The sequence below is a fragment of the Melanaphis sacchari genome, unplaced genomic scaffold (assembly GCF_002803265.2).
Source record: "Melanaphis sacchari strain LSU unplaced genomic scaffold, SCAv2.0 Contig358_pilon_pilon, whole genome shotgun sequence".
Taxonomy (NCBI): domain Eukaryota; kingdom Metazoa; phylum Arthropoda; class Insecta; order Hemiptera; family Aphididae; genus Melanaphis; species Melanaphis sacchari.
Window position 1 is genome coordinate 31,065 of NW_020271220.1, and position 26,335 is coordinate 57,399.

A 26,335-nucleotide genomic window follows, 5' to 3' on the forward strand; every position below is an offset into this window, starting at 1 on the left:
AATATACATAGTTCCTCATAAATAATTTCATTACTAAAATTATAAAAATAAAATTCGAAAACGTCTTAGACCGTGTCTAACGAAAGATATACTTCAGGTCATCCGAGTAATAGTTTAATGCAGGGGTCTCCAACCTATGGCCCGTGTGCCGGATCCGGCCCGCCAAGCTAATTAATGTTTTGAAAATAATTTATTAATTTTCATTGTTTTTAATTTATTTTTTATTAAATTAATTAATAAATTAAAAAATTATATAAATAAACATACATTTTTTTAAATAAATCTCATCTATTCTTATTTATTTCTCAATTTCATAATCTATTAGATATTCCTAGAACCCTAGATAGACAACATTTTTTTTTTTTTTAGACAACACATTTCTAAAAATTTTGGCTCGCCGTAAAAAAAGGTTGGAGACCCCTGGTTTAATGTATAAATCATAATATTCTTTATTTAACAGTTATAAAATTATTTATGTATAGTGTTATTTTTAAGTAACACTTTATTATCCATCACTGGACACTGAGGATATTTTTTTGTTAAGATAGATACGAGTCCAAGATAAAAAACAACAATACTAGGTAATAATAATAAAAATAATAATAATATAGTATTGTTATATATGTTATTTAATGAAAATATAATAAATTAATAACAATAATAAACTGATGATTTACCGTAGTTACAAAATTTCACTACAATAATGATAACATTTGTGTATGTTTAAGTAAAGGTGAATAACAAAAAAAAAACTAATAATGTACATTTTTATTTATTGGTGGTATTTAAACCACTAAGTCGTATAATAAAACTATTTATTTTGTTGGAATTAATTAACATTATTTATTGTTATAAATGTATTATATTTCATATAATTAAATATGTAATTCGTTTCGAATTTTTATTTGTTTATTCGTCAATAAAAAGTCATAACGTCATATACAAAATTCTCATACTGAAACAAAATATTTTAAATTTGATTACCTATCTATTTAATTACTAAAAAAATTGTTTTACTATTATCACTTATCATCAATACATGTTTTCTAATTGAAATTGAAATTAACTTTGTCTGTATAGAATATTAGATTATTAATAATAATATTTTATACCAGATAATATAATAAAATCTTCTAAAAATCCATCAATATTGAGATTTGTTTCTATGTGAAAAGTCCCTCAGTTTTCAAAACAATCCATAATCCCCCTTCCTCCTCGCAAAAAAAAAAACTTAAATTTTTTTTATTATACATGTAAATTTACTTTAACATGAACAAATTTTAATAACAATTTATAGGTATGCATTTATTTATAAGATAAATATTCTGTTCTGTATATTTAGCTTAAAATTGTTTATTATATAATACTGAAATAAAATAAAATATTTACAATTATTTTATCATTAATAAACATTAAAATGTGTGATTTAAACAAGTAGTTAAATTGATTTCAAACATAAATAACTGTGATAGAAGATAATTAAACAGTAGGTGAAAACAGTTGTAAATGTATACGTGCAATTAAACAAATAAATATGTGTTAAATAAGTGATATTCGTAGACGTATCTATACATATATATGTATATGTATATTTCAAAAATAATAATGCTCTTAAAATTGTTTTTATTATTATTTGAATGATTTATCAAAAACATAAAAAAATTGACCAACAATATAACGTTTGTATTATATGTAAAATATATTCACTAATGAAATTACAAAAAAATATTGTAACGTGGCTGGGGAACCTAGTTACTATATTAGTTATCCAGGGAAGGTTTTCTGGTCCTTATGGATAAATTTTCCGTAGCTAGGGGGTTAGAACACGGTATGTGGGATCTTATCAATAAATAAAACACGTTTGGTTTATAAATCTCTGTTCAAAATATATTTTTGGTTTGTACTTAACAAAATGTAGATGGTGGTAAACAATCCCGGTGTTGGTGAGTTCATGTTTTTTGGTGAGTTCGTGTTTATTGCTGGTCAGTCTCGAACTGCCCTTTCGATAAACGGTGCGTATTGGCCACAGGCCTCACAATCATTAACAATGTTTATCTCAGCATAAATATCCCACTATTGCCTACTACGGAATTGACACATACATAGGTGTCATGTAACAATAATATATATTATTGTTACAATATCTTATAAATATATACACAGATATACCAGATATAACTGGTATATTACACAGATGACCTATTATTTTTATGTAAAAATGCGAGTAATTAAGTCGCAGTGAATTTCACGACCACAAGAAAAAACATTTAATCGTATTGCTTGTTATAAATATGTTTAAAGCTACTAGTTTATTTAAAAAAAAAACTTACTTTTTATTAAATGTAAACTGTTGTATAAAAGATTAATAATAAAAATGTTATAAAAATCTTTCTAAATTTAATTTATGATTAATTTTCACGTAACCTAACTATAGCTTAAGTTTACATCATAATTTCAATTTTAATAACAATAACAATATAAAATAAACCATGATTTTTCAACTATGATAAATGATCTTCATTAAGATTTATAACTAAGGACCTTTTTTTTTTTCATTTGTTACTGTTAAAATTAGTATACATAGTTTTTAGCTTTCTCTATTTTATGTATTTATAAGTTTCTTTAGGATATTTTTGTCCATATTTTATATTATAAAACTAATGCAACGCATATACATACTACGCGTATGCCGGAAATGTAATGATTAATGAACAATCATGTGCCTATTGTTTACCTGTAGAATATAATCTATTGTTCCAATAAAATTATTATTTTTTTTATTATTAAATTAGAAAATACTCAGTTTATATGTTTATATTTATTATGTTTGTATACTTGACTGGTATAGTAATGAGTATAATAAAATTTGACTAACAATTAAACTTTGTTAACATCATTATGTCTTATAATAATCAAATGAGATGAAAACAGAATTCATTATGATAATACGTAATCTTAAATAGGTTCCTAAAATATATCAACACGTTATATTTTATAATTGTCATTAATCTGCTTTTTGGTTCCAATTTTGTGCCTTCAATAAGTACATGAATCATTTTTTCTTCTTTTGATATAAACACATTAAAGAATTAATATGGAATTACATTTTTAACTGTCAAAAACTTTTTTATATATGGACCACGTTTTCATGTGTGTAATAAATAGGGTACAATTTTTTAATAAAAAAAATAAATAATATTTAAAGTCTGATTGAAATAGCTTAAGATTTTCATAATACTTATTTAGGTAGGAAAATTATTTAATTTTAATACCTATTATTTTTAATTTTTTTTTTTTGCACTATACCTACTTTAAAAATAAATAAAAATGATATTTGAACTCAATGGTAAATGTATCATGTATCATGTATTAATACGTTAATAAAATAGACGTGTAAAAATATCTGTGATTTCAAGAAATCAAACAACGCAATGCCGAGGTACAACTATTATCGGAGTTCATAATAAATATTAAACAAGCTGGATGACAATAATCAACAATCATTATATGAAATATTGACGACACTCGACAATTTAACGTATGTATCTTAAATAATGTTATAATCACATTTCATATAATTTTGTATAATATTCATAAGTCATAACAATGATCATTTTTTATAATTTACATTTATTTTATTATTAAATTTGTAAGGGTATTATTTTTCTAATTTCATTATTATATGCATGTATTCAATACTGACAATATTTGTTTTATAATATAAGTCACAACTCACAATAATAGTAGATAAAAATTGTTTTAAATAAATCGTCACGTTTACACGAATATGTACATGTACGGACATGTATACTACAAGTAAATGCTATAACACAATATTATGTATCGTTGTTGTTTCGTTCTTTATGTAACAAGTATTGGTTAAAATAATTTATTAGATAATTCAAAAACTAATATAGTACTAAGTAGATACTTAAAATTTTTATCAAATGTTTATATCATCATTTTTTATGCGTTATATAATTTTCAAAGTATAGTAACTCTTTTTGATCTATTTATAGTCATCAGAAAATTACAAATTCTTTTTATTTTTTTATTTTTTTATAAATGTTAATAACAATTATTATCTATAGGTTAGTTAGAAAATGTAATAAAAGATTTCACATAAATTGTTATTATATGCAATTTGCACAGGGCCTTGCGGAAACGGAGCTCACTCGAGAAAAACAAATCCTTAGCGACTAAATATATTATTCTTATATATATAAAAGAACAGCCTTTTTTTGTTCCCGTTTTATGACAACACTATTAACATTTTTCCAATTTTTTTTTTCACAGAGTTGTTCAAAATACCTTCCTTAGTATCACCACGCGTCGTCCGATTTTTCATATTGTTTCGCTGAGAGGAGGGGGGAAAGAGGATTGTATTCATATTACTGCAGTTATAATCGTTTAGTTCATCAGTGCGCGGTTGTTTACTATTATTAAAGAGTATTGTCAATTACTACGCGATATGATTACCATAGCAATAGATAATTTGTATTTAAACGACGATGTTACTAAATGCATTTTTAGACATCGTAAAATTTCAAACATCGCTTATTTCACAGAATGTATTATTTTATCAAACACCATTTATATATTCAGCCGTTGAAAACTTGGATGATTTTCAAATTTTGTATAATGGTTGTATTAGAAATGATGCTATCCTTAAAAGTCCAATGTTGTGTTTAAATCCGTTATAAAACAGCCAGATACCTATCTAAGGTATTCCTGAGGAGTTTTTGCAATTGCATTTGCTACATCACTAATATTTGGACGTAAATTAATTTAGACAATGTAACATATCTTGTTAATGTGTAATAAGTTGAATTCTGTTGGATTACTGGACCGATCATAGCCGCTTTTGACGCGGACGTTTAATACATTTCCATATTGAGCAAAGCTTTGCGATACGTGCTCAGATTTTGTTGATGTCATTAAGAGACCGACGAACAGCTAGTGGTCGTTCGACGGCTGTGACGACGGACGCGACCACGGTGAACGGCGAACGTCCCGGAAGCATCGAACTGGACCATGAATGATTGTACATACCGTTTCGCGGTGGCCATAACCAAAAACTGGCCGGATGCTCATCGAACAGTGTAAATCGATTCGATGACCACAGGTTGGCCGTTTCCGATGTGGCCGCTCGACCCCGGAACTGTGCTCAGCCCGTGACCACGGATAGCGAGCCGTCCGCGTTCACTTGCGAGTATTCCGCGCCCTTCGAATACGACTGTCACACGTCTTCCGGCGCGTTGTGAAATGCCTTCCGGCCACTTCGTGGCCGACAATCACGTCGCTGTACGCCTAGGGCCCGCCACTGCCGCCGCTGCTGTTCACGTCTCCAGTCTGACATATCTTTTCTTTGTATTCGGGCCCTCTAGCTGTCACCGCGGACGCAGACGTCGACGCTGCTGTTCACATCTTCCATTTGACATAATTATTTTTCTTCATACTTACTCGCTCTGTGCCTAATCGAATTTCATCGGTCCTTGCTCCTGCTCAGCCGATTTGTGTTTATTTGCAGCTTTTTTCTGCTTCCCGGGGGCCCCCCCCCCCCCCCCTTCCCTCGGAGCTACATCCCATAAAATCTTTAAAGAATTAGCTTAGATTATTTAAAGTTTTGTATTTCGGAATAGCTGAACTTTTGAACTGTATTAAGTTATAAGTTAAATTACCTATACAAATTATAATTATAATTATAGAAAAAATTTTTAACAATAAATAATAATATATATATTATTTACATATTAGAATTATACGTAAATATTATTATTATTACTATTGTTTTATTTATAATTCAGTTACTGCTACTATTTGGTATTTGATAAAATTAAGTAACATTTTGAGAAAGTACAAACTACACACAGGCGAAGCCGGGGAATTTAGCTAGGTAGTAATTTTTGAAAGATAACATTATTACTAATAATATTACACTTTTCAAACTAAAGTTGAAATAATAGTTTAGTAATATTCTAGAGATCAGTACTAATAGCACTTTATTTTTATAAATACTGATTATTGATACAATGACATGTTAAAATAATAAAATGTATAACATTTAATATTATGGTTGTTAGTATCATTTCTTATAAAAAATTATAAGTATTTTTGTGGTAAGAATTATTGTAGAGTGATTAACTACCGAAAAGTAAGACGTAAACCATGTCAAATGTCATCATGTCGATAATATACCTATTATCTTAGTATATATTAGTATATATATATACTAATGTATAGGTTCAAATAAGTTAAAATATAAGCTCTAAACATTGCACCAATAGTTATTATATGCATCGAAGTAAGGTAATTTTAATCATAGTGCAATTTTATCCTCAATGTATTTTAACTTTACTCCAAACTTTTGGGAAAAAATAAATAAGTTTCTAGTATAAAAATCAGATTTTTTTGAATTGTTCTTACCTCTCAACATTTGTATGTAAAAAAAATGCCAACAAGTAATTTTCGTTTTAATTATTGAAGCTATAGTATAGGATTAAACTTAAAATGTAATATATTTGTAGCAAAGTATCTCACTCTTAGAGTCTTACGGTACCTGCCTAATCTTGAGAAACAGTACCTAGGTATCTCACACACTCGTGTTCTTTTAATTATTCATCTAAAATATGTTTTATTGTGTGTATTTATTTGAAGTTAAAAGTGAAGAATACATTATTATATGAAATAGGTATTAATTGTTGTGTATTATTTTGTTTCAATTATTTAGCACGGGGCCCCGCAATTCGTAGCGCCGGTCCTGCGTTCGAGAACAATAGTCATACCGCACCAGATTTGTACTGTTTGGAAGCCAACCGGTAATAGCGTAGTATAATTAATCATTTATCATAATAATCACGAATCATAATAATAATAATAATAATAATCTACCATTGTGCATTTGCTACAAATAATTACAATACAAACAATATTATATAGATGTGTTTATGGTATGAAATACCACCTGTGCATCAGCCACGGGTCGTTAGCTAGAGTGATAAGCAAATGATAAGGTGCCGAGATACAACACCATCGGCGCATGGAATCATAACAATAATATTGCCAGCCGTAGTAGTTGTCATGGTGGTCGCCGTTATCATCGACTTGTAGAGTAAACAAACACATAACGGCACACGTAATGGAACTCGATCGTCATATTAGCATTTAGCACAGCCTACTGCCAAACGTTTAACGTACCAACTAACGTAAAAGGTCATAACTTTTGGAATTTGCGTGCCGCGCTGTGCCACATTTGTTTATTGTCTCTGCCAACTGGTTTCGATGCGAGACGCACGCGCCGTACAATCCGCATTGTAAATCGTCTCGTCGTACACCGTAATGACGTGGTGCTGTCGCCGTTATTGCTGTTGTGATAACTCTGCTGGTACGCTGCGTTCACCGCCTTCGACACATCGGCGGCGAAGTTCGACGTCAGTCCACCGTCCTCGGAGTGCGTCGACACCACGGCCGGTATCGCCGCTGAAGCGCCAAGAGCACCGGCACGCAAGTCCCTAGTTCCCGGACTCGAGATCAGCTGCGTCCACGATGAACGGATACGACTTTGAGTATGCGCTGCGTGTTTCCGCTTCGGTGTGCACGTGCGTCCAGTTCTTGTCCGGACTGTGAGTACCAAATGCCATGGCAGTGCGCTATTATGTATCTACGATGAACGACTGTTGCTGAGGACATAGTGTTAGATGTTGACTACACCTGATAATCGACAACAAGTTGCTCGTGGATAATAATATATATTGCCATACTACAATACTGACGTAGATATTGTTGATTTGTTACAGATTGATATGTGTTAATTTCGTGAAGAAGGGCAAAGTATCGAACGAGTCTGTAGTACCATTTGTCACTGGATTTCTATCGTAAGTTATTTTGACTTTTACAACCATGTCACTGTGGTAAATAAGTACATTTGTAGACTACTGTCTTGCTTCCCACATAATTGTTTTACTAGTACAATATTATTAACAATATATCATTATTATTGTTACCAAACTATTGAAATAAACTATTTTATGAAATATCAATTACTATTCTGATTTAGCATTAATATTATTATACTCTATTGTTTCAGGTGTTCACTGTGGTTGTATTATGGTATGATATTGGTCAACAGCACTTTAGTGTCAGTGAATGCTTTTGGCTGTTTGCTGTTTGCGATATACATATGGATATACTATAGATACACGTCAAAAAAAGTAAGTTATTCATAAAGCAACTTTCTAGAATAAAATTAGTTGAAGTATTTAATCAACAGCTAATTTTACATAATTTACATATTTTATAGCAACAATAACTGACATATAGTCCTAAAAGAACACAAAATATGCAAGCATTTATATGTTTAACATTTTTTTTCTTGTGGTTTAATTTATTTTAATATAATAAATTGCTTTTAAAATAAGACAGACAATAAGGTTATACCAAATTTACACTCAAATACTACTTAATTGACCTGATTAACTGGGATTTATGAATATTTGTATAAAAAAAAGAAAGAAATATTACTCTAATATCAAAAAAGACCTTATTTTATTATGGAATAACTAATTATAGATTTGTCATAACATGAAACAAATTTGTTGCTAGTTTTTTATGTGGTTAGTGTAATTGTTGCATAAAATAAATATGCAATAGGTAAAATATACTAGAAATCAGCTTTATACATTACAATATAATTACAGTTAAATAACTTAGTGTTAATTTTTTTTTTCTTTTAATTTTCCAATTGTGTGCAATGAAAAAAAATGTTTGTACCTACTTATAGTACACAGAAAAATTGGACAGAATTGTTCTTTTTTAAAAATTAAACTTGTTTTTTAATTCAACTCAAGATGTACAATTGCAATTGATAGTACTAGGATAATTTTATTTTTCAGAAACTCTTCAATAATAATTTTTTTGTTATTCTTGAATAGGTTTACTCATTGGTTATAAATTATAATATTTTACTTACTAATTACTTATTTATATTATAACACGTTTTCTTTTGGTACATTAAAAACGAGTGATGCAGTATGTAGTATCAGCTATTGCTGTTATAGCGTGGATTGTGTATATTACATACACAAATGTAAATCAAAAGCAGTCAAAAACTGTGTCATCCATAGAATTACATCAGCCTCAATCAGTGGAGAAGGCTGCAGTAACGCCTTTAAGTATATCAGACACATCAATCATCTCTTCAACCACTAATGATGCTATAGATCGTGTTGGATTTTTATGTTCTCTCACTACTATGTTATTTTTTGCTGCACCATTTTCAAATTTAGTAAGTGTCATAACTTTTAACTTAATTGTATATAGGTTGTTTCTCAATGAACCGACAATTGCAATAACTTTTGTTCTATTGAATATTTTCAAAAAATTTTTTTTAATTGTCAATTGTCATTTGCGCTACATTTAAAATATTTTTTGATATTTTTTTAACAATCCCTGTTTCATATTTAAAAAAATCAAAATATTCATGTTCAATGGAATGAAAGTTATTGCAATTGTCAGTTCACTGTGAAACACCATGTATATGTCACATCTACTTCATGTAATTGTGTATTTCATAATAATTTATTCAGTTCATAAAATGAAATAATTTTTTTCCACTTAGTAATATATATATAAATGTTATTAAGTGGATATCTTTTGAAAAATTAGTACGAGAATTTAATATTGTGTAATTTTGTTTCACTAAATTAATGGTCTTTATTATAGATATTATTTTGAAAAATTTGGGATATGTTATTATTTATTTATTTAATTAAGGTATATTAAATATGAAATAGATAATTTTCATTTCATTTTTAATATTTCTAATAATTATATTTTTATATCTGTACCTTTGATAAAAAATTACCTATATTTATGCTGGTGTACACAACTTCAATACATTGTAAGATTTTGTGGTTACAATATGTTTAGTATATACAAGTGAAGTGGACAAATTCAGAGGTAAAATTTAATGTAATTGTCATTATCACATTCCAAGTAATTGTTTTAATAAAGAAGTTATTAAATTTAAAAAGATAAAATTTCAAGTACTTACTACTTAATCTTTATCATGTTATTTTAAAATTATTTATTATACCTATAAATGATTAAAATAATAACATATTCTAAATCTTTAAAAATAATATTTATAATAAAGCCATTTGACAAAAAAAAATTTTATATCAAATTTTAGTACTTATTTTATGAAAAGATATCGATTTAAGAGGATGTCATATCTGCATGTGTTGTTCTAGTTTTATGTTGTTAACTTAAATATTAGAATAGAACGAATTGTGGTATTATTAAACTTACAAAGTAAGAAAATTATTTATATTCTCTTGTTGGATTTTTATAATTTAATTTTCAACAAGTTATAAGTACAGTCGACTCTCGATAATTCGAAATTGACGGGACTGTTGAAAAACTTTGAATTACCGAGAGTTCGAATTGTTGAGTAGTTCAAAATAACGAGAGGGCAAAACAAATTCAAATTATAGAGAGTTAAGAAAAAAATTTTATTTTTTATTATTGTACATACATACATATTATAGTTATTTCAGTAAATTAGGTGATACATACATATTACAGTTATTTATTGTTAGTTTTATTATTAATATAAAAGATTATTATTTTTTGAAGAAATCTGCAATGGTTTTCTGCTTCATTGAATTTAGTTTCATTTTTTCAAAAATAAAACTATATTCGGCTGACGGCTATCGACGACTCGACGAGTTAAATAAAATTACGATTAGAGACGATTAAGAAATAAAACGATAAGGTTCTAACGATATTATTCTATAGTTATCGACAATAATAATCTAAATTTGTACACGATTGTATAGTAAATTATTAATAAAAAGATTATAAGAATACAGATAAAATACATTTGGTGAATATATTATGTACTTCGAATTTCCGAGCATTGAACGAATGATACTTCAAATTGTCAAGTGTTAGTGGCCAGTTTTCCAAAAATTTAATTTCGAATTACCGAGTGTACTTAATTGCATTGTTTTTATTCGAATTACCGCGTGATTTTCAAGGGGCCGAGCATTTACTTCGAATTACTGAAGGTTTCGAATTATCGAAGGTTTGAATTATCGAGAGTCTACTGTATTATTAAATGTCATCATTTTATATATTTATAACTTGCTTAGAAATTAAAATATTCTAAAAATTCAACGATAGAACGCAAATAATGTTCTATTCTAATTCCTAAATTAACAACTCAAAACTAAAACTACTCATTTTAAATATTAGTATGTTTTGCATTAGTAAGACGAAGACTACATAATATGCAGATATGACGTTATTTTAATGAAATTTTTAAATATTTCATTAAATGAAAAAAATGGGTTCTATTTCATGAACTGAATGACTTTTCGTGAAATGTACCTACCATTTTATTAAGTGGATGAAACATATACATAAATAAGTAATAGTATTTTATATCTTGTAAGCAATATCACAATCACAAACTGATTATTTCTTTAATTAACAATTGTTGTAGATTCATGTGATAAGAACTAAAAATACAGAGTCAATGCCGCTGCCATTGATTATAATGACATTCCTTGTTTCTGCTCAGTGGCTGGTTTATGGCCGAATGTTACGTGACAAGTTTATGATGGTAACTTACAATTAAGTTAGATCTTTCAAATAATATTATAGAATACAGTATATAATATATTTATGTTAAGGTGTATGACCGCATGGTAGTGAATATTGACATTTACCTATCATTTTGGTGAATTTCATAATTTTTTTTAAATATTTCACATTGCAGACATTTACCAGTATTTGTTGACATACACAATAGTTATATAGTGAATGTTGACTTGTCTGACAAAATATGTAATCTAATAGATAGGTAATAAATTCACAAATAAATATAGTTAAAGTAAAAATTATTTAAGTTTTATCTATTACAACACGGTCAATTATTATGGCATTTACTATTATGAAGTATTCCCCCATTCTTACTATTACATTTTTTATATTACAAAACTTTTGTCTGTTGTCGGGATGAAAAATGTTTGAAGCATTGAAAAAAAGAAATATATATTTAATAAGTAATGTTCAACTTTTTCTTTTTCTGCAGTTTTAGATTTTAGAAGTCTTAATTAAATAAACTTGGTTAGGTGATCCTGATAATTTAATATAAATTTAAATTCACTATTTTTGAAAGTTTGCATGTCTACCAAGTCTACTTGACACCAGAAATTAAGTTCACAACTTATAATAGGTTACGACTTATAATAAGTTAGATTACAATATCTTTTTTCGGAGTTTTTGTTTGGTTTTACATTGAACACATAAATTAAAAATAACATAACAACTTAAAATGCTATATTTTTGAATTTGTTGTGCAATTTGTTCATCATTCTGGTTTGCTCTCCATGACTAGTTTCTGTGTGAGCTTTGTGCATAGTGTTATATAGTTCTTTATTCTTTACATAGTAAATAATTAATTTTAGTTTCATCTGCTTTTAATGGTACGATGAGTTTATGATTATCCGTAAAATCCACAACATCATACCAGTCAACATTTACCATACACAAATTAAAAATGTGTCATATATTTATCTAAAAATCACGGATGTATGAACATGTTGAGACCATTTTGTCAACATTCACTACGATTTTTGGTAAATGTTAACATACACTGGTGACTGTAAACATTCGCCTATTGCGATCATATACCTTAATATTTAAATATATATATATTTAGTTGTATTATGACGACTATGGCTCGGATGTTTGTGAAATTGCATATTATTTTTTATTTATCCAATTTAATGCATATCTGGATACAAATTTAATTCATGTTCAATGGAATCAAATAATACTATTTTTATTTTGCATATTTTAGTATATTTTTTTAAAAGACAATTTAAATTAAAAACAGGAAAAGAAATTTACAATAAATTTCGAAACATAATTAAAAAAAATAAAGGATTTAAAATCTTGGAACAAATTTTGAAAGAACATTCTGATGAAGTTATTACAATGGATGGAATAGAAGATTATTTGAAGGTTGAGGATCTTATATTCTTCAAATATGCTTCAGTAACATCAGTTGATGTAGAACAAAGCTTTTCACGCTACAACAATTTACTTAGCGATAATAAATGCAGTTACGAATTGAATAAATTAAAAAAAACCATAGTAGCACAGTGTTACACTAATGATGGTAATAATTAATAAATAATAATGTAAATAAAAGTAAATAAAACACTATGTAATTTAAAAAAATGTATTTTAAGTTGCATTAAAAAAATAATAAATAAAAATAACTACTAGGCAATAAAAATAAAATATTTATGTTTTATGAGTTATAATAACAATTTTTGTGCATATTTTGGTGTTTTTATTGGCTAAAAATGTATATTTTATAATTTTTAGTGCATGTTTTGATAATATATTTCCTAATGTTTTAGTGCATAAATGCATACATGTTACAGTACTTTTAAGTGCATAAACATACGAGCTCTAATAATGACTAAATCATATTAATAATTCTAGTATATAGTATATACTATATTTTATTTAATGTTTAATATAATTATCATTGATGAATTGTTTTTGTTTTAGTACCCAAATGCTGTTGGATGTATGCTTTCTATCATACAACTAGCTCTATTTGTTATTTATCCTAGAAAGTCGACTGTACCATTGACCACTGAACTCCATAATCATCACAATCCATATCCATATATTAAATTAATGGATGCATAAATGTAAATTTCATTATTACTTTACCAATGTCTGTAAATATGTTGGGTAGATAATGTTGCAGTCTTCATGACCGTGATGTTTTATCAGAGAAGTACAAAATACTAAAATCTAAAACTATAAAAAAATCTAAGTATTGTTATGATGTTATTATTATTGAACATATATTCTAAGTGTTACACTTGTGATATTTATATTATAATTTAAATTAATTATATTTAGTTTTCATGTTGTTGTTCTATACCATTAGTGGTAGTATAATTGGTAAATTATGTTGTTGTCGCAGAATTATGTGATTTATTGATGGCTGTTAATTATGTTTTTTCAGTATTGTATTCTATAAATTATTTTATATAAAAATGTAAAACAGTATTTAACGTTTTTCTCAACCATCGTGTATTATCACTTATTAAATACTTATTATGTTCCTTCTAGTTTTTAGTTAGGGCAAAATAAGAAACCCCACACTATTGTAATTATTGATATCCCATTTGGAAGTAAAGCAGTCTATGAAGTACATAAACTTACAATGTATTTATTTTAAGGCAAAAAGTATTAAAAATTAAATCATTAATAGTGTAATATTATAGTTATTTATAATTTTTATTTTTCATTTAAAATGTGTTATAACATAATATTATGTATCTTGTACTTAAAACTAATGTAAAATCGTGTTTATTAACAACCAAAAAAGGATAATAATATTTTGTAATACTACTATTATTATTGAATTACTCAAAATAAAAATATAAAATATTTTATTTGCGTCTTTATTCTTAATTATTTAATTAATGTTGTTAATTGAATAATTTTATATTTAAAATTATTTCCCCTATTAATATGGATTTTAGAGGAAATAAGGTTTGAATTATTATAATTTATAAGACATGAAAATTTAAAGTGATATAAAACTTAACTATTTCATAAACCAAATATGTATTAAGTTTATAAAATTCTCTATGCTCTATTATTAAATTTAAACATTTAATAATAGTGTGTAAAATATTTATATTAGCTAAATATTTATTAAATATTTAGCTGATTTTTTTTGCTATTCATGATTTTGCAATTTAAAAACTTGTTCTACATGACTGAATTCATTGAATAAATTATCTTCATCAAATTTTAAGTTGGAATTATTTTGATTGTTTTCCACAAGAAATTTAATACATTTTTAAACATTTTCCCAAATAGGACAATTTGTTATAACTTATAATCATTAAATATACGAGTGAAATGTCACAGCTATTGATATAAGCATCTATTAATTAATATTTGTGGACATATTTATATTTTACAGAATTTATATATTATTCTTTAATTTATCTATTTAGGTAGACCACTGAGTGGTTGAAAGCTTTAGCGTTATATCTATTATATAATTGTATAAAATTTAGTAAATTTAGTAGTTTATAACAATATCATTATTTTAATTTCAGGTTAAATAAATTAAATCAAACATTATTTGTGGTTATCTGTTGATACTTTTTTTAATAGTTTTTTTATAATAATAATTTGTATTAGTTTCCTTGTGTCATAATTATATCTAGTAATGTCGTAGAAATAAAATATATTGTAAAAGGAGTTTATTTTCTTAAAACTTTTTAAATAAAATAAATATTTAAAAAAATTAGCTAAAGATGTTTTATCTAGTGTTGACAAATCATTGTTTATGACATGACTACTTATTAATCACAAAGCAAAACCTTGTCTTGGTGTCATAAGTAGCTTAAAAAAAAAAAAAAAGGACATATTGATTACTCCACTACTATTTATGTATTAAATATGCTTATTAATCTAAAGAGAGCCAAGGGTTCTCAATACTAGTTTCTTTTATCTTCAAAGTAATATTAATTAATACGATTACTACTTCAGTTTGTAATATATTTAAATGATATAAGTAATGTATTATGTACTATGTATATGTATGTGTATTGTGTATGAATGGAAAAAAATTTAGAAAAAATTCAAAAACTACTACTTTTAAATATACATAGGTAAATGAGTACCTAAAATACTTTGTAAATATATCTAAAAAGAACTAATAATGAAAAAAAAAATGCATTTAAGTCTAGTATAGGTGATATATTAAATATATTATTATGTATTGTGTGAAAGTTATAAATTTTTAATTTAAAAAATTTACAACACATGTTAATTTTGAATTTTAATAATTTTATTAATAATTAAACACTATTATTAAAGAAACTATTATCTAGTTTATTTACCAATGTTTTAGAAAAAAAAAAAATGTTATAATTAACTAAGCAAACCTATTGAATTCTAAACGGACAAATGATGAAAGATCCATCTTAAATCTAGTAAGTCATTAATTTACAAACAAAGCGGCGTATAATATTTTAAAGTTACTATAGCTATGAAAATCTTACATGAAACATTAGAAATACAATAAGTATCCAATTTGATATTTTTCAATTTTTGTATTCATAAACTCATAATGAATAACTAATCAAGCCACTAATTAATAGTGATTAATTTCAAATAATAATAGTATGAATATTGATTTAAGATTTTCTTTCAGCTAAAGAATTGTGCTCTTGAGGGTCATGTGCACATAGAGTCGAGGGCATTATAGGTAGTTGGCTTGGCGTTAAACCGTAGACCTTATACTCTAATACGAGGTCTAAGCGTTACACTCATACTGATTGGCGATTGATTATCAATTGCTTATTACAATGATGAAACATAACGATACAAAGTTACACACATAATCAAAGGAACGAGTCGATTCATAATAATTAATATTATTATTCATAGGTCAGGTACTTGTGTCTTCTGAATGCTGACAAATGACAATCCAAAACTAGCAGCAGCTCAGTAAATAAAATTAATAATAACTAGTGTTGCGATTTTAATGTCCAAAAAAAAAATCTCAAAAAAATAACTTAGAAACTCAAAAAATGTACTTTAAAAAAAGTATTTAAATTATATTTATTATAGCTTAAAAATTGAAAAAAATTTATTATTATACTACAGTAGTGTATTTTTTTTTGTTTTAATACTATTGTTAGTTGTTACTTGTTTAGTTCTGTTATACTTCTGTTCTCAATTATGCATTCTAAAATAATAAATTTAAAAAAAAAATTGTTATCAACGATAACTTGTCGTGTTATATAATTTATTATTCGTACATTCATACTGTGGGCAGGTTGCCTGAAGTCTTTAATTAATCGCAACAATTTTCATTCGTTTTTTGAACAGATTGAGAAAAACGCTCAAAAAACTAAGAAAATACTAAAATTGTCAAAAAATGCAAAAAAAAAAAAAACTTAAAAATAATCAGTATCGCCCAAAACACGTTTTATACTTACGGACCAACGTTTCAAAACACCAGAAAAAAAGATGCCTTTGCATCAAAATTCCAGCTTAAATAATTACACATGCAGTTAATAAAGAAATGTAAATTTTAAATTTATAACATTTAAACATTACCTATGGCTTTATGAGAGGTATTGGGCAAGGCCCGTTCATTCTTTGTTATCTACGTTAACGTTTCACCACATTCCACTACGGTCGACGTTATCACTGCCGCCGACGTCGTATCACTGTTGTCGTTACAAACAATAACCACTTCATTTTAACATTTCCTCATTAAATGTTTAAATCATAAACATTTAAAGATTTTGATATTAGACGTCATGTACATGACTTAAATATTATACAGTCCATACGATAATACATTAATTTTTGTTGGCCAGTATGCATTATCAGTAAAATATTTTCACTGTTCAACCACACGACTTATAACAGTTTTCCTGTTTTCAAGTAGAAACGATTCATGACAACAGCACTGCAGTTAACCGAACGGGATCAAGACTTTATTTACTCATATCATAACTACTCCACAGTCTCCACTAGTAATAGTATATGTAACGATCGCGCTTTCGTTGTTGTTGTCGGACATAGCCGATATTTCGACTAATGGTGAGTAAATGTATGTTTTCATTTATTTATACAAGTTTTTACTTTCTTTTATGAATACCGATACTTATACATTGTTAAATACTTGTGTACTTACCGTTCAGCAGTAAGTATTCAAAATATCTTAATATTTTACTACCGTGTTTATAGTTATTCTCTGGAAGTTTGTCGATGTGTTGGAGATGGATGACTATGTTCACGCTGCCGAGTTGACAATTAAAAGTCTCCACCACTGTTAAGACCACGTCATAGACAGCAACACCAATTAGAACACTCTTCACTTTTTTATCACAATGTTTTTCAGAGTCAGACATCAGAAAATGGTACATGCATACATACTTGTAATTATAGTATTATGCATGTTAGTTGTATTGGGCTCAATGGTAATCTATCACATATTGTCACATGAACAGAATTTTCAAATTCAAGCAGCTGTAGCTAAGTTTGTAAATGGCGATGATAATTTCCAGCATATTGGTAAGTATACACAAATCATACTATATTATACTTATTACTATATAATAGCCAATGGCTAAAGGTACTCATGACAAAATAGATAGGTATGCCAGTAATTTGGTGATATACATCTGGGTACCATTGCATATGCTGCCTATCATAATTTTACACAGACATGTATATGATGTCAAAAGTAGTTAACTTGCTCAAAAAATTTGGAGAATGTCAGCTCGTTTGTTTTCCTTTTACCCCTTGCACAACATAAAAAGAAAAAATGCATTCATGCAATATCAATTTTTTTTTTCATGTTTTTGAATAATTTTAGAATAAAATCAATTATTATAAAAATCATGGAAAATAATATTTTTGAGGGTATGGCTTATTAATTTTTTCTAAACATTATATCAAAACAGTTAAATGTTTATTTAAATTTATGAGAAGAATATTTTATTTTCAAAGTCTAATACAAAGTTAAATAATAATAAAATATTAAATCTTTAAAAATATTATCCTTCATAGAACTTATAATAAGGGATTTTGCTTAAAGATTATTCAAAAATTATAAAATTTATTTTATGTAAATTGTTTTTATCTGTGTTGTATGTAGGTCCGAGATAAAATACAAATATTGCGTTGTCATCCTCTTAGATTAAAATTGTAGCTTATAAATTGTTTGCATATCACATCTATTTTGTTTAAGTAATAGTATGATTTATCACATTCATATTAGACATTTTTGATTTGTATATTCAGATTCATCTGCTTCACATTATCACCAAAATTCTATCACGATTTTAGAGGAACAAAAGCCTCTGGTAATTTACAATAGAGTGCCGAAGACCGGATCCACAAGTTTTGTCAATGTAGCCTATGACTTGCATTCCCATAATGCATTTCGAGTTCTTCATGTTAATGTTACGGGCAACTCACATTTGCTTTCCGTCTACGATCAGGTACCACCCGATTGCTAAATTCATCTCAAGCTTGAATTTATTCAATAAGTTAATTAAAATTAATAATTATTTCTTTCAGTTTCGTTTTATTGAAAATACCACACGTTGGGCAAGGCCTGCATTTTATCATGGCCATTTTGCGTACATTGATTTTGAAAAGTAATTTTTGAATAACTTTTAACTCTGTTAGCTAACATTAAATATTATGTTTTAATTACATTTTTTGATTTTTTTTTCAAGATATGGGTACAAGAAGCCATATTATGTTCAATTGTTACGCAGACCTTTGGACAGGTTAGTTTCATACTATTATTTCTTACGGTATGGTGATGATTATAGACCACATCTAGTGCGTAAGAAGCATATGGATTCATCAACAACTTTTGATGAGTGCGTTGAGCGAGGAGGGTCTGATTGCCAAGCAAATCTTTTGTGGTTGCAAATTCCTTTCTTATGTGGCCAATCAGCTGACTGCTGGTTTGTATATTATTCTTTTAATTATTACGATTGATGATGCATTACTAATGAATATTGTGGTGTGAATTATGTAGTTTTAGTTGTTTTCTTATAAAAATATACATTTATTTAACCCAATATGTTTTAAATTTAGAGTGTGGTATAAGAAATATTATTTTATAGGATTCCGGGAAGTGAGTGGGCATTACAACAGGCCAAACGTAATGTTCTTGAAAAATATACTTTAGTTGGAATCACCGAACAAATGGAAGAATATTTACAGATGCTTGAATTTTTGATTCCTGGTGGGATGTTTCGCAATGCTTCTGAACATTTTAAACACAGTATGTATACATATTACATGGTTTATATTTTATTTACTATCCAATGATATACAATAGAATTTTAGTGCTGTGTATTGTTTTAATTACTATAGTATGATATTAAAATTCTAGGCTCTAAGTCACATCTAAGAAAGACTGTCAAGAAACATCCTGTCTCTCGAAAGACCGTACAAAAATTTCACGAATCTACAGTGTGGCAAATGGAAAATGAACTGTATGCATTTGTTACTAGAGAGTTTGCTTTTGCATATGCTAAACAGTTTCCAAATGTTTCATCAGGAAATTCTGGTACTATGAAAAAGCATTTTAAAACTAACAATTTACCTCCACCTAGTTTCCGTTATGAAAAAATATATCCAAAACCATCACACCAGAAAAAGAAAAAAACCACTGCCCGTGTATAATTTTATTATTTTTTTTTTGTCTTTAATAAATAACTATACACAGTAGTACCTATGTTGAAAATAAAGTACCACTTAATATTATTTTTAATGGCTTTAAAATATTATGCTTATGTATTTCTAAAATCCATTTTTTATGATATGTTAAACTATGTGTTCTATATTTTTAGTGAAGACAAAAGTTATTATTTATAATTTGTTTTGAATGTTATCTGTTAAACAGTTGTATTTTATTATTATTATTATTATTTTTTTTTCGTATAATTTACTTGACATTAAGTATTGTAGTCAAAAACGTTATTTTTATATACTTGTAAAGAATAATAGTTGTAGATCAACCAATATTGACTGAATTTATAATATTTATTAGTTGTTTGTACTTTTTATTATTTATTCTCAGTATTCTTAATGAGAAATAAAAATGGGAATTTAGTTGTAAGACTTCAATGTTGATTTTTTTCTTTTACTTTTAAATTGATTTTAATAAAAACAATAAAGAGTAAAATATTTTATAATGTACAAACTATGTTCAAAACTAATATTTTTGCATACAATAAACAAAACTTATTTTGATGAATTTAGTTAGTTCCTTTAATCAATGATAGTGGTACGACTGGTACAGTAAAATTTAGGATATTATTTTAGTAAAAACTTTAACAAAATTTAACATACATATTATTGTATATTTTTGGTGAGATTCAGTGTAGGTAATATAAACCACAAATTGATATCTTATGATGTGATATGAGTGATATGACATATGTAAGATATTACTTTATGCATTGCATAAACATAGATCGTAAACTTAATTGCTAATTAATGACCTGCATTATTTTTATGGAATCACAGATGAATAACATGCTTTTAATATGTACAACAAGAAATTATTTTATTACAATTTGTTATAATCATGTTTTATGTATTGTGTAGTCTACAGAAAAGATTATTTATGTATAGATTTCGATTTACATTTGGCAATTTTGGTGTGTCAAGATTAGGAAATCTTTTTTTATAATTACAAAATATCTATAGAATAAATCAGCTGCTATCTACTTGTAATAATTTGGTTTAAAATATTCTAAAAATTCAAGTTTATGTATGTATAAACATACACAATTATTTAATAATGGAATTAATGATAAGAATTATTAATTTGAAACAACTAAGATTTATGTTTCTTTTTAAGATTTTATTGTTGGCTTATTGTGTAATGATGTATAGGCATTGTGTGATAATATGAAAAAAACTAACAATTATTAGTCTTTAAATAATTTACTCTAATGTGTTAATAATTTCAATTTTCAATACATTTCATGTTTTATTTATTAGACCTCAAAATCATAAGTAGATTTTTATGCTTTTGCGTGTTTTTTTTTTAGTTCAAATTGATTGGTTGTCAGGTGTATCCACGATTCAGTTTGTTCTCGATTAAATAGAACCATTTTTTTTTTTTTGTGCATTATTTTGGTAACTAAAATGTATATTTTACAATTTTTATTAATTACATATAAATCCTTACCATAGTCATGAGATTCTAAGGAACATTTTTTAGGCAACTTCTTATACACTAGATCATCGAATTTATCGCCGTGTTTACAAGTTATATTATGATCACATAAAATTGAAAATAAACATATCAAAATTAATATTTATGATCATTGGCATGAACTGGAAAGGTTGAAAGTGTAAATTATTCATTTCGTAAAAATTAATGAAGATTTAATCATTTCATATTTTATAAATTATTTATAAAAATAAAGTAGATGATAATTACAATTACTTACACAGCTATACTAATTATTTCCATAATTTTCAACTTTAAAAAAAATATACTTTACATAATTTAAGCCATTGTAAAACAAAATTTTCAAAACAAAAAAATATTTATTCCTTAAAATTTTTACCTTTTAAATTTTTATTTATTTGAACGACAACATATTTTTGTATTTTTAGCAGAATATTTTATTGAGTAATTCCGACTTTGGTACATAAAACTGAGTACTCAGTTTATATCAGCCAGATAAATTGAGACGGCGGCGGCGGCGCGATTACGGAAAACCAGGGGTTCTCCATATTTGAATATTATTACCGAAAATACATCAATAAACCAACAATTGTCACAAAAATTATTTTACGATATTAATTTAAAATCAAATATTCTGATAATAATCTTTTATTTAAGAACAAAAAGTAGAAATTGTAAAATAATATAAATAATATAATAAAAATAATAATAATAATAATAAATAATATTAATAACATAATAACAACATCTATGTACATAATAATATTATAAATAACAATTATTTTAATATACATATCAACAGTTTGTTATGGCTGAAGTGGTACTACACCTAAATCATCGTTTTCATCTTCAGTACTTGTATCGCTGTCTTCAGTTGTATCTTCTCCGTACGTTACTATTAATTTATTTTTTAATTTATTTTTTTTTTGTACCCATGTAACACCACATTGACTGCTACGAGAGTCGTATAAAGGTCATAGAAAATTTAAAATTTCTATTATTAAATAAAAATGAGTTAAGATATTTACAAAATATTTGAACTTAATACGAAAGTTTGTTGATAATTTCAAGCATCTATGGTTATTCGTTTTTTAATAATTACAACAACATTAGTACACTTGATTTTATCAAAGACTAGTTTTTCATAAAAATTCCAGTTTATTAATTTTTTTTTTTACTATTTTTAAAAGTAATAATTTTTACCTACCAAAGGTGCAATTATCAACTTTTCTTACCAGAAAAGTTTAAAATCTAAGCATTGGTTCTACTATATACCTCGTTTATATATAAAAAAAAATGTAAATTCAACATTGTAAAATAACTAAATTTAAAGCCTATTCAAAGATCACTCACAATTTAAAATCAATTTAAAAATGTAAGAGCACAGTTGGTGAACATCGTGACTAGTTAATGAAATAGTTTTCAGACATTTTTCCGGATAAATAAATAAATGAATACGATATTAGCAAACGATCAATATTTCGCGAAAGAAAATAATTTAATATTTCTGTAGTGCGCCATTATGGGCACGTGCGCTCTGCTGTTAATCCTTTTGATACGAACTACGCGCTGACACGCATTTACAGCCAACAGGACTCGCAGCAAGGACACGCTCTCCGGCTCTCCTTAATCACTTCTACGGATTATAATAATAATAATACTATTGTGCACCATGACGCATAACGTACGTCACATTATAATAATAATTATGTCACGGTTATCTGCGGTATCGCCTTGGACTTGAATCGAAACCGTGTCGGCCCGCCGTCGATTTCGTTGATATCGTCGAGGACGTCGATGAAACGGGAGTTCACGGTACCAGGGTCGCACGGGCTTTTAGCTGTGTCCCGGCTTCGTCGTCGTACGCGCAAGCGGCGGCGGTGCTGATCGACGGCGGTACAACCACTCGTTCGACGACCAACGCGAAAACGACATGCGTTCCTGATCGGTTCGCGTCGACGTTTCGTCGACGTTGTGTTACGTCATCCGCGACGCACCGTATAGCGATCGCACATTCGCACGTCGGATTTCGAGAGGAGGACGCTTCACCCGCATGCGTCGTCTTACTTGGCAACCGAAGTTTTACACTCGAAGCAGGAGATTTTGGACTGTGCAACGTCGTTTTTATTCTTTCGATATAAAAACCACAAGAAGAGTCATTCGCGTTTGAAAAACACAAAAATTATGGGATTTGAAACGTTAAGAACTTTTTTCGTATTGGTGGTATCAAAATATTAAAAGCGATGTCGCACTGTTCAAAATCTCCGCTTTCTAGTGTGAAAATTCGGTTGCTCGATTTGGACTACACAGTCCGAATGGTTGTCGCCCTCGTGAAACGGTTTTTACTATTTTGTACGTACGCGGGCGAAGTGTCCTCTTAACTCGATGGTTTTATTTCAGTTAGTTTCAAAAATCCAATTAACAAAATGTTATGCGCATTATTAAAATAACCAGAATCGATAAATAATACATTTACAAATCAAAAAACGACGAATAAGTAATATTGCCATACTGTGGATTAGATACACTCGTAGGTACCTAATTGATACACTTGGAGCACAGATGTCAGATTGCTGAAATGACACATTATACAATTGCGCGGGGGTGAATTCGAATAATGCGTTAAATGTACGTTTTATTTTTTATATAGTTCACTACGTGACTCATTATTATAGCTTTTAACGACGTTGGTGCTTTTTATTATCGAACTTTTATATTTTGTTTATTATTTACTGTACAAAAATTTGTTTACTAGACAATTTATCTTAAACGTATCTATTTCCCTAGTTCCCAAACATTCAAAATATTACAATTTTTTATGCGAATAATTAGCATGAATTTGCACGAATATTTTCGCAATTTGTATGTTTTTGGAATTTGCATAAAATCTAAAATTTACCACGGGGGCTGTAAAAACAAATATTTTTTTATAAAATTTATTCCTAAGCCGATTTAGCACGTAATTAAGGACAAATTAGTACGAACTTAATTGGGATTTTATAATAGACCAAAATACAAATAATTTTTCGAAACGCTCAAGTACAAAAAAGTTAAACAGAAATATCAAAGTTTATACACCGTTATAGTCTTATAGACTTACTTAAAATCGGTGCATACTACTTGTGTCCCAAATTGATAATAGCAGGGAACTTGCGTCCCAACAGTTAGGACGCAAGTTACTTGTCGTATATATTGATGTGTTAATTGCATCTCGAATGATAATTTCTTAAAGATATAATTTTATAGTTAGGCATATCTACAAAAAAACATAGGTATAGGTATATAAATTGTTATATTAATTATTAAAAAAATTTTGAAATATTTCACAAAATTGCTAATTTCAGAACTGTATGAATATAATACGAAAATAAAACACAGATATGAACAGTAAAACTTCTCTATAACGGATTCTCTATTAGATGGAATCCTCCTTATAACGAAATATATCAATAGTCCCAGTTCAAATAACAATATATGAAATTGACATCTCTAAGACGGAACCTCTACAAAACGAAAACGGACCATTTTTGAGACTTAATTAGCAAAAATACTCTCTGTAAGACGAAAAAAAAAATTATTTAAATATAAAAATATTTAATTTTATCATTATATGAAATATCGCTCCAATGGTAAATCTCAAGATATTGATTTATTTATTACCTTCTAATAAGCATGTAGACGTATAGCAAATATTATATATGTAATATACCTACAGCAAAATTTTGTAAATGTGAACTGTTCAATCGTCTGTTGTGTTCGCGTTTTATTGTTATGATTTCGTTTATTTTCGTACTCTTTTAAACTCACTAATATGCCACGTACAACACTGACTATTTGTTCAATAAAGTTAGATTAAATAAGTTGAATGAGAGAGTAAAACTAAATACGAAGGAAATTATTACAAAATTTTAACGTGGAAAAACTCAAATTTATAATTTTTAAATATAAATTTACGTTGTACGAATATTTACCTAAAATATAATTTTTTTTTTTAACACATTTGTAAATTCTTGAAACTTGATTTTTTTTACCTTCCTATAACGGAAAAAAAGTTCTGGGTTCCAAGCGATTCCGTTATAGAGAGGTTTTCATATAATTAAAAAAAATCTATAAATGTTGTTATAAATCAATATTAGGTAAACATTTATGACATACATTAGTTTTAAATAACATACTATTAATTTCTTTGTTGTTAAGTTTGGCAATTTGAGTTTCGATAAATTTTATTTTATCTTTTTGGTCACTTCTATAATTTTTTTTGGTTTATTCGAACTGTTCATTAGAATATACGTATTAATTTAAAATTCTTTTAGTACTTTGATGAATACGAAAATATTAGGGTGCGAGTGATGAAATGAAGAATTAAATTTCAAATGAAATGATTTACATGAGTTAATGGTTCGCTGAACATTAGTGGAACACTCAGCCCATATTTGAGGAGGGAAACGCAAATCTTCAGAGATATAATTATTTAGAATATAATCACAAATTTATTAATACCTAACCAAAATTATCAATATACAAAAT

At 27.2% G+C, this 26,335-nt stretch overlaps 2 protein-coding genes across 2 annotated transcripts; both read left to right on the top strand.

The window, feature by feature from the left end:
* Positions 1-7,522: 7,522 nt before the first annotated feature.
* LOC112596849 (sugar transporter SWEET1-like) lies at positions 7,523-14,435 on the top strand. Its single transcript, XM_025342671.1, has 6 exons — positions 7,523-7,622; positions 7,797-7,874; positions 8,087-8,210; positions 9,014-9,283; positions 11,507-11,626; positions 13,591-14,435. The coding sequence occupies exons 1-6, from the start codon at positions 7,546-7,548 to the stop codon at positions 13,732-13,734; spliced, it is 813 nt and encodes a 270-aa protein (XP_025198456.1). The 5' UTR covers positions 7,523-7,545; the 3' UTR covers positions 13,735-14,435.
* Positions 14,436-17,319: 2,884 nt separating this feature from the next.
* LOC112596847 (heparin sulfate O-sulfotransferase) lies at positions 17,320-20,296 on the top strand. The gene is made up of 8 exons (XM_025342669.1): positions 17,320-17,449; positions 17,522-17,686; positions 17,824-18,150; positions 18,883-19,082; positions 19,162-19,241; positions 19,323-19,559; positions 19,722-19,882; positions 19,994-20,296. The coding sequence occupies exons 3-8, from the start codon at positions 17,967-17,969 to the stop codon at positions 20,284-20,286; spliced, it is 1,155 nt and encodes a 384-aa protein (XP_025198454.1). The 5' UTR covers positions 17,320-17,449; positions 17,522-17,686; positions 17,824-17,966; the 3' UTR covers positions 20,287-20,296.
* The last annotated feature ends 6,039 nt before the right edge of the window (positions 20,297-26,335 follow it).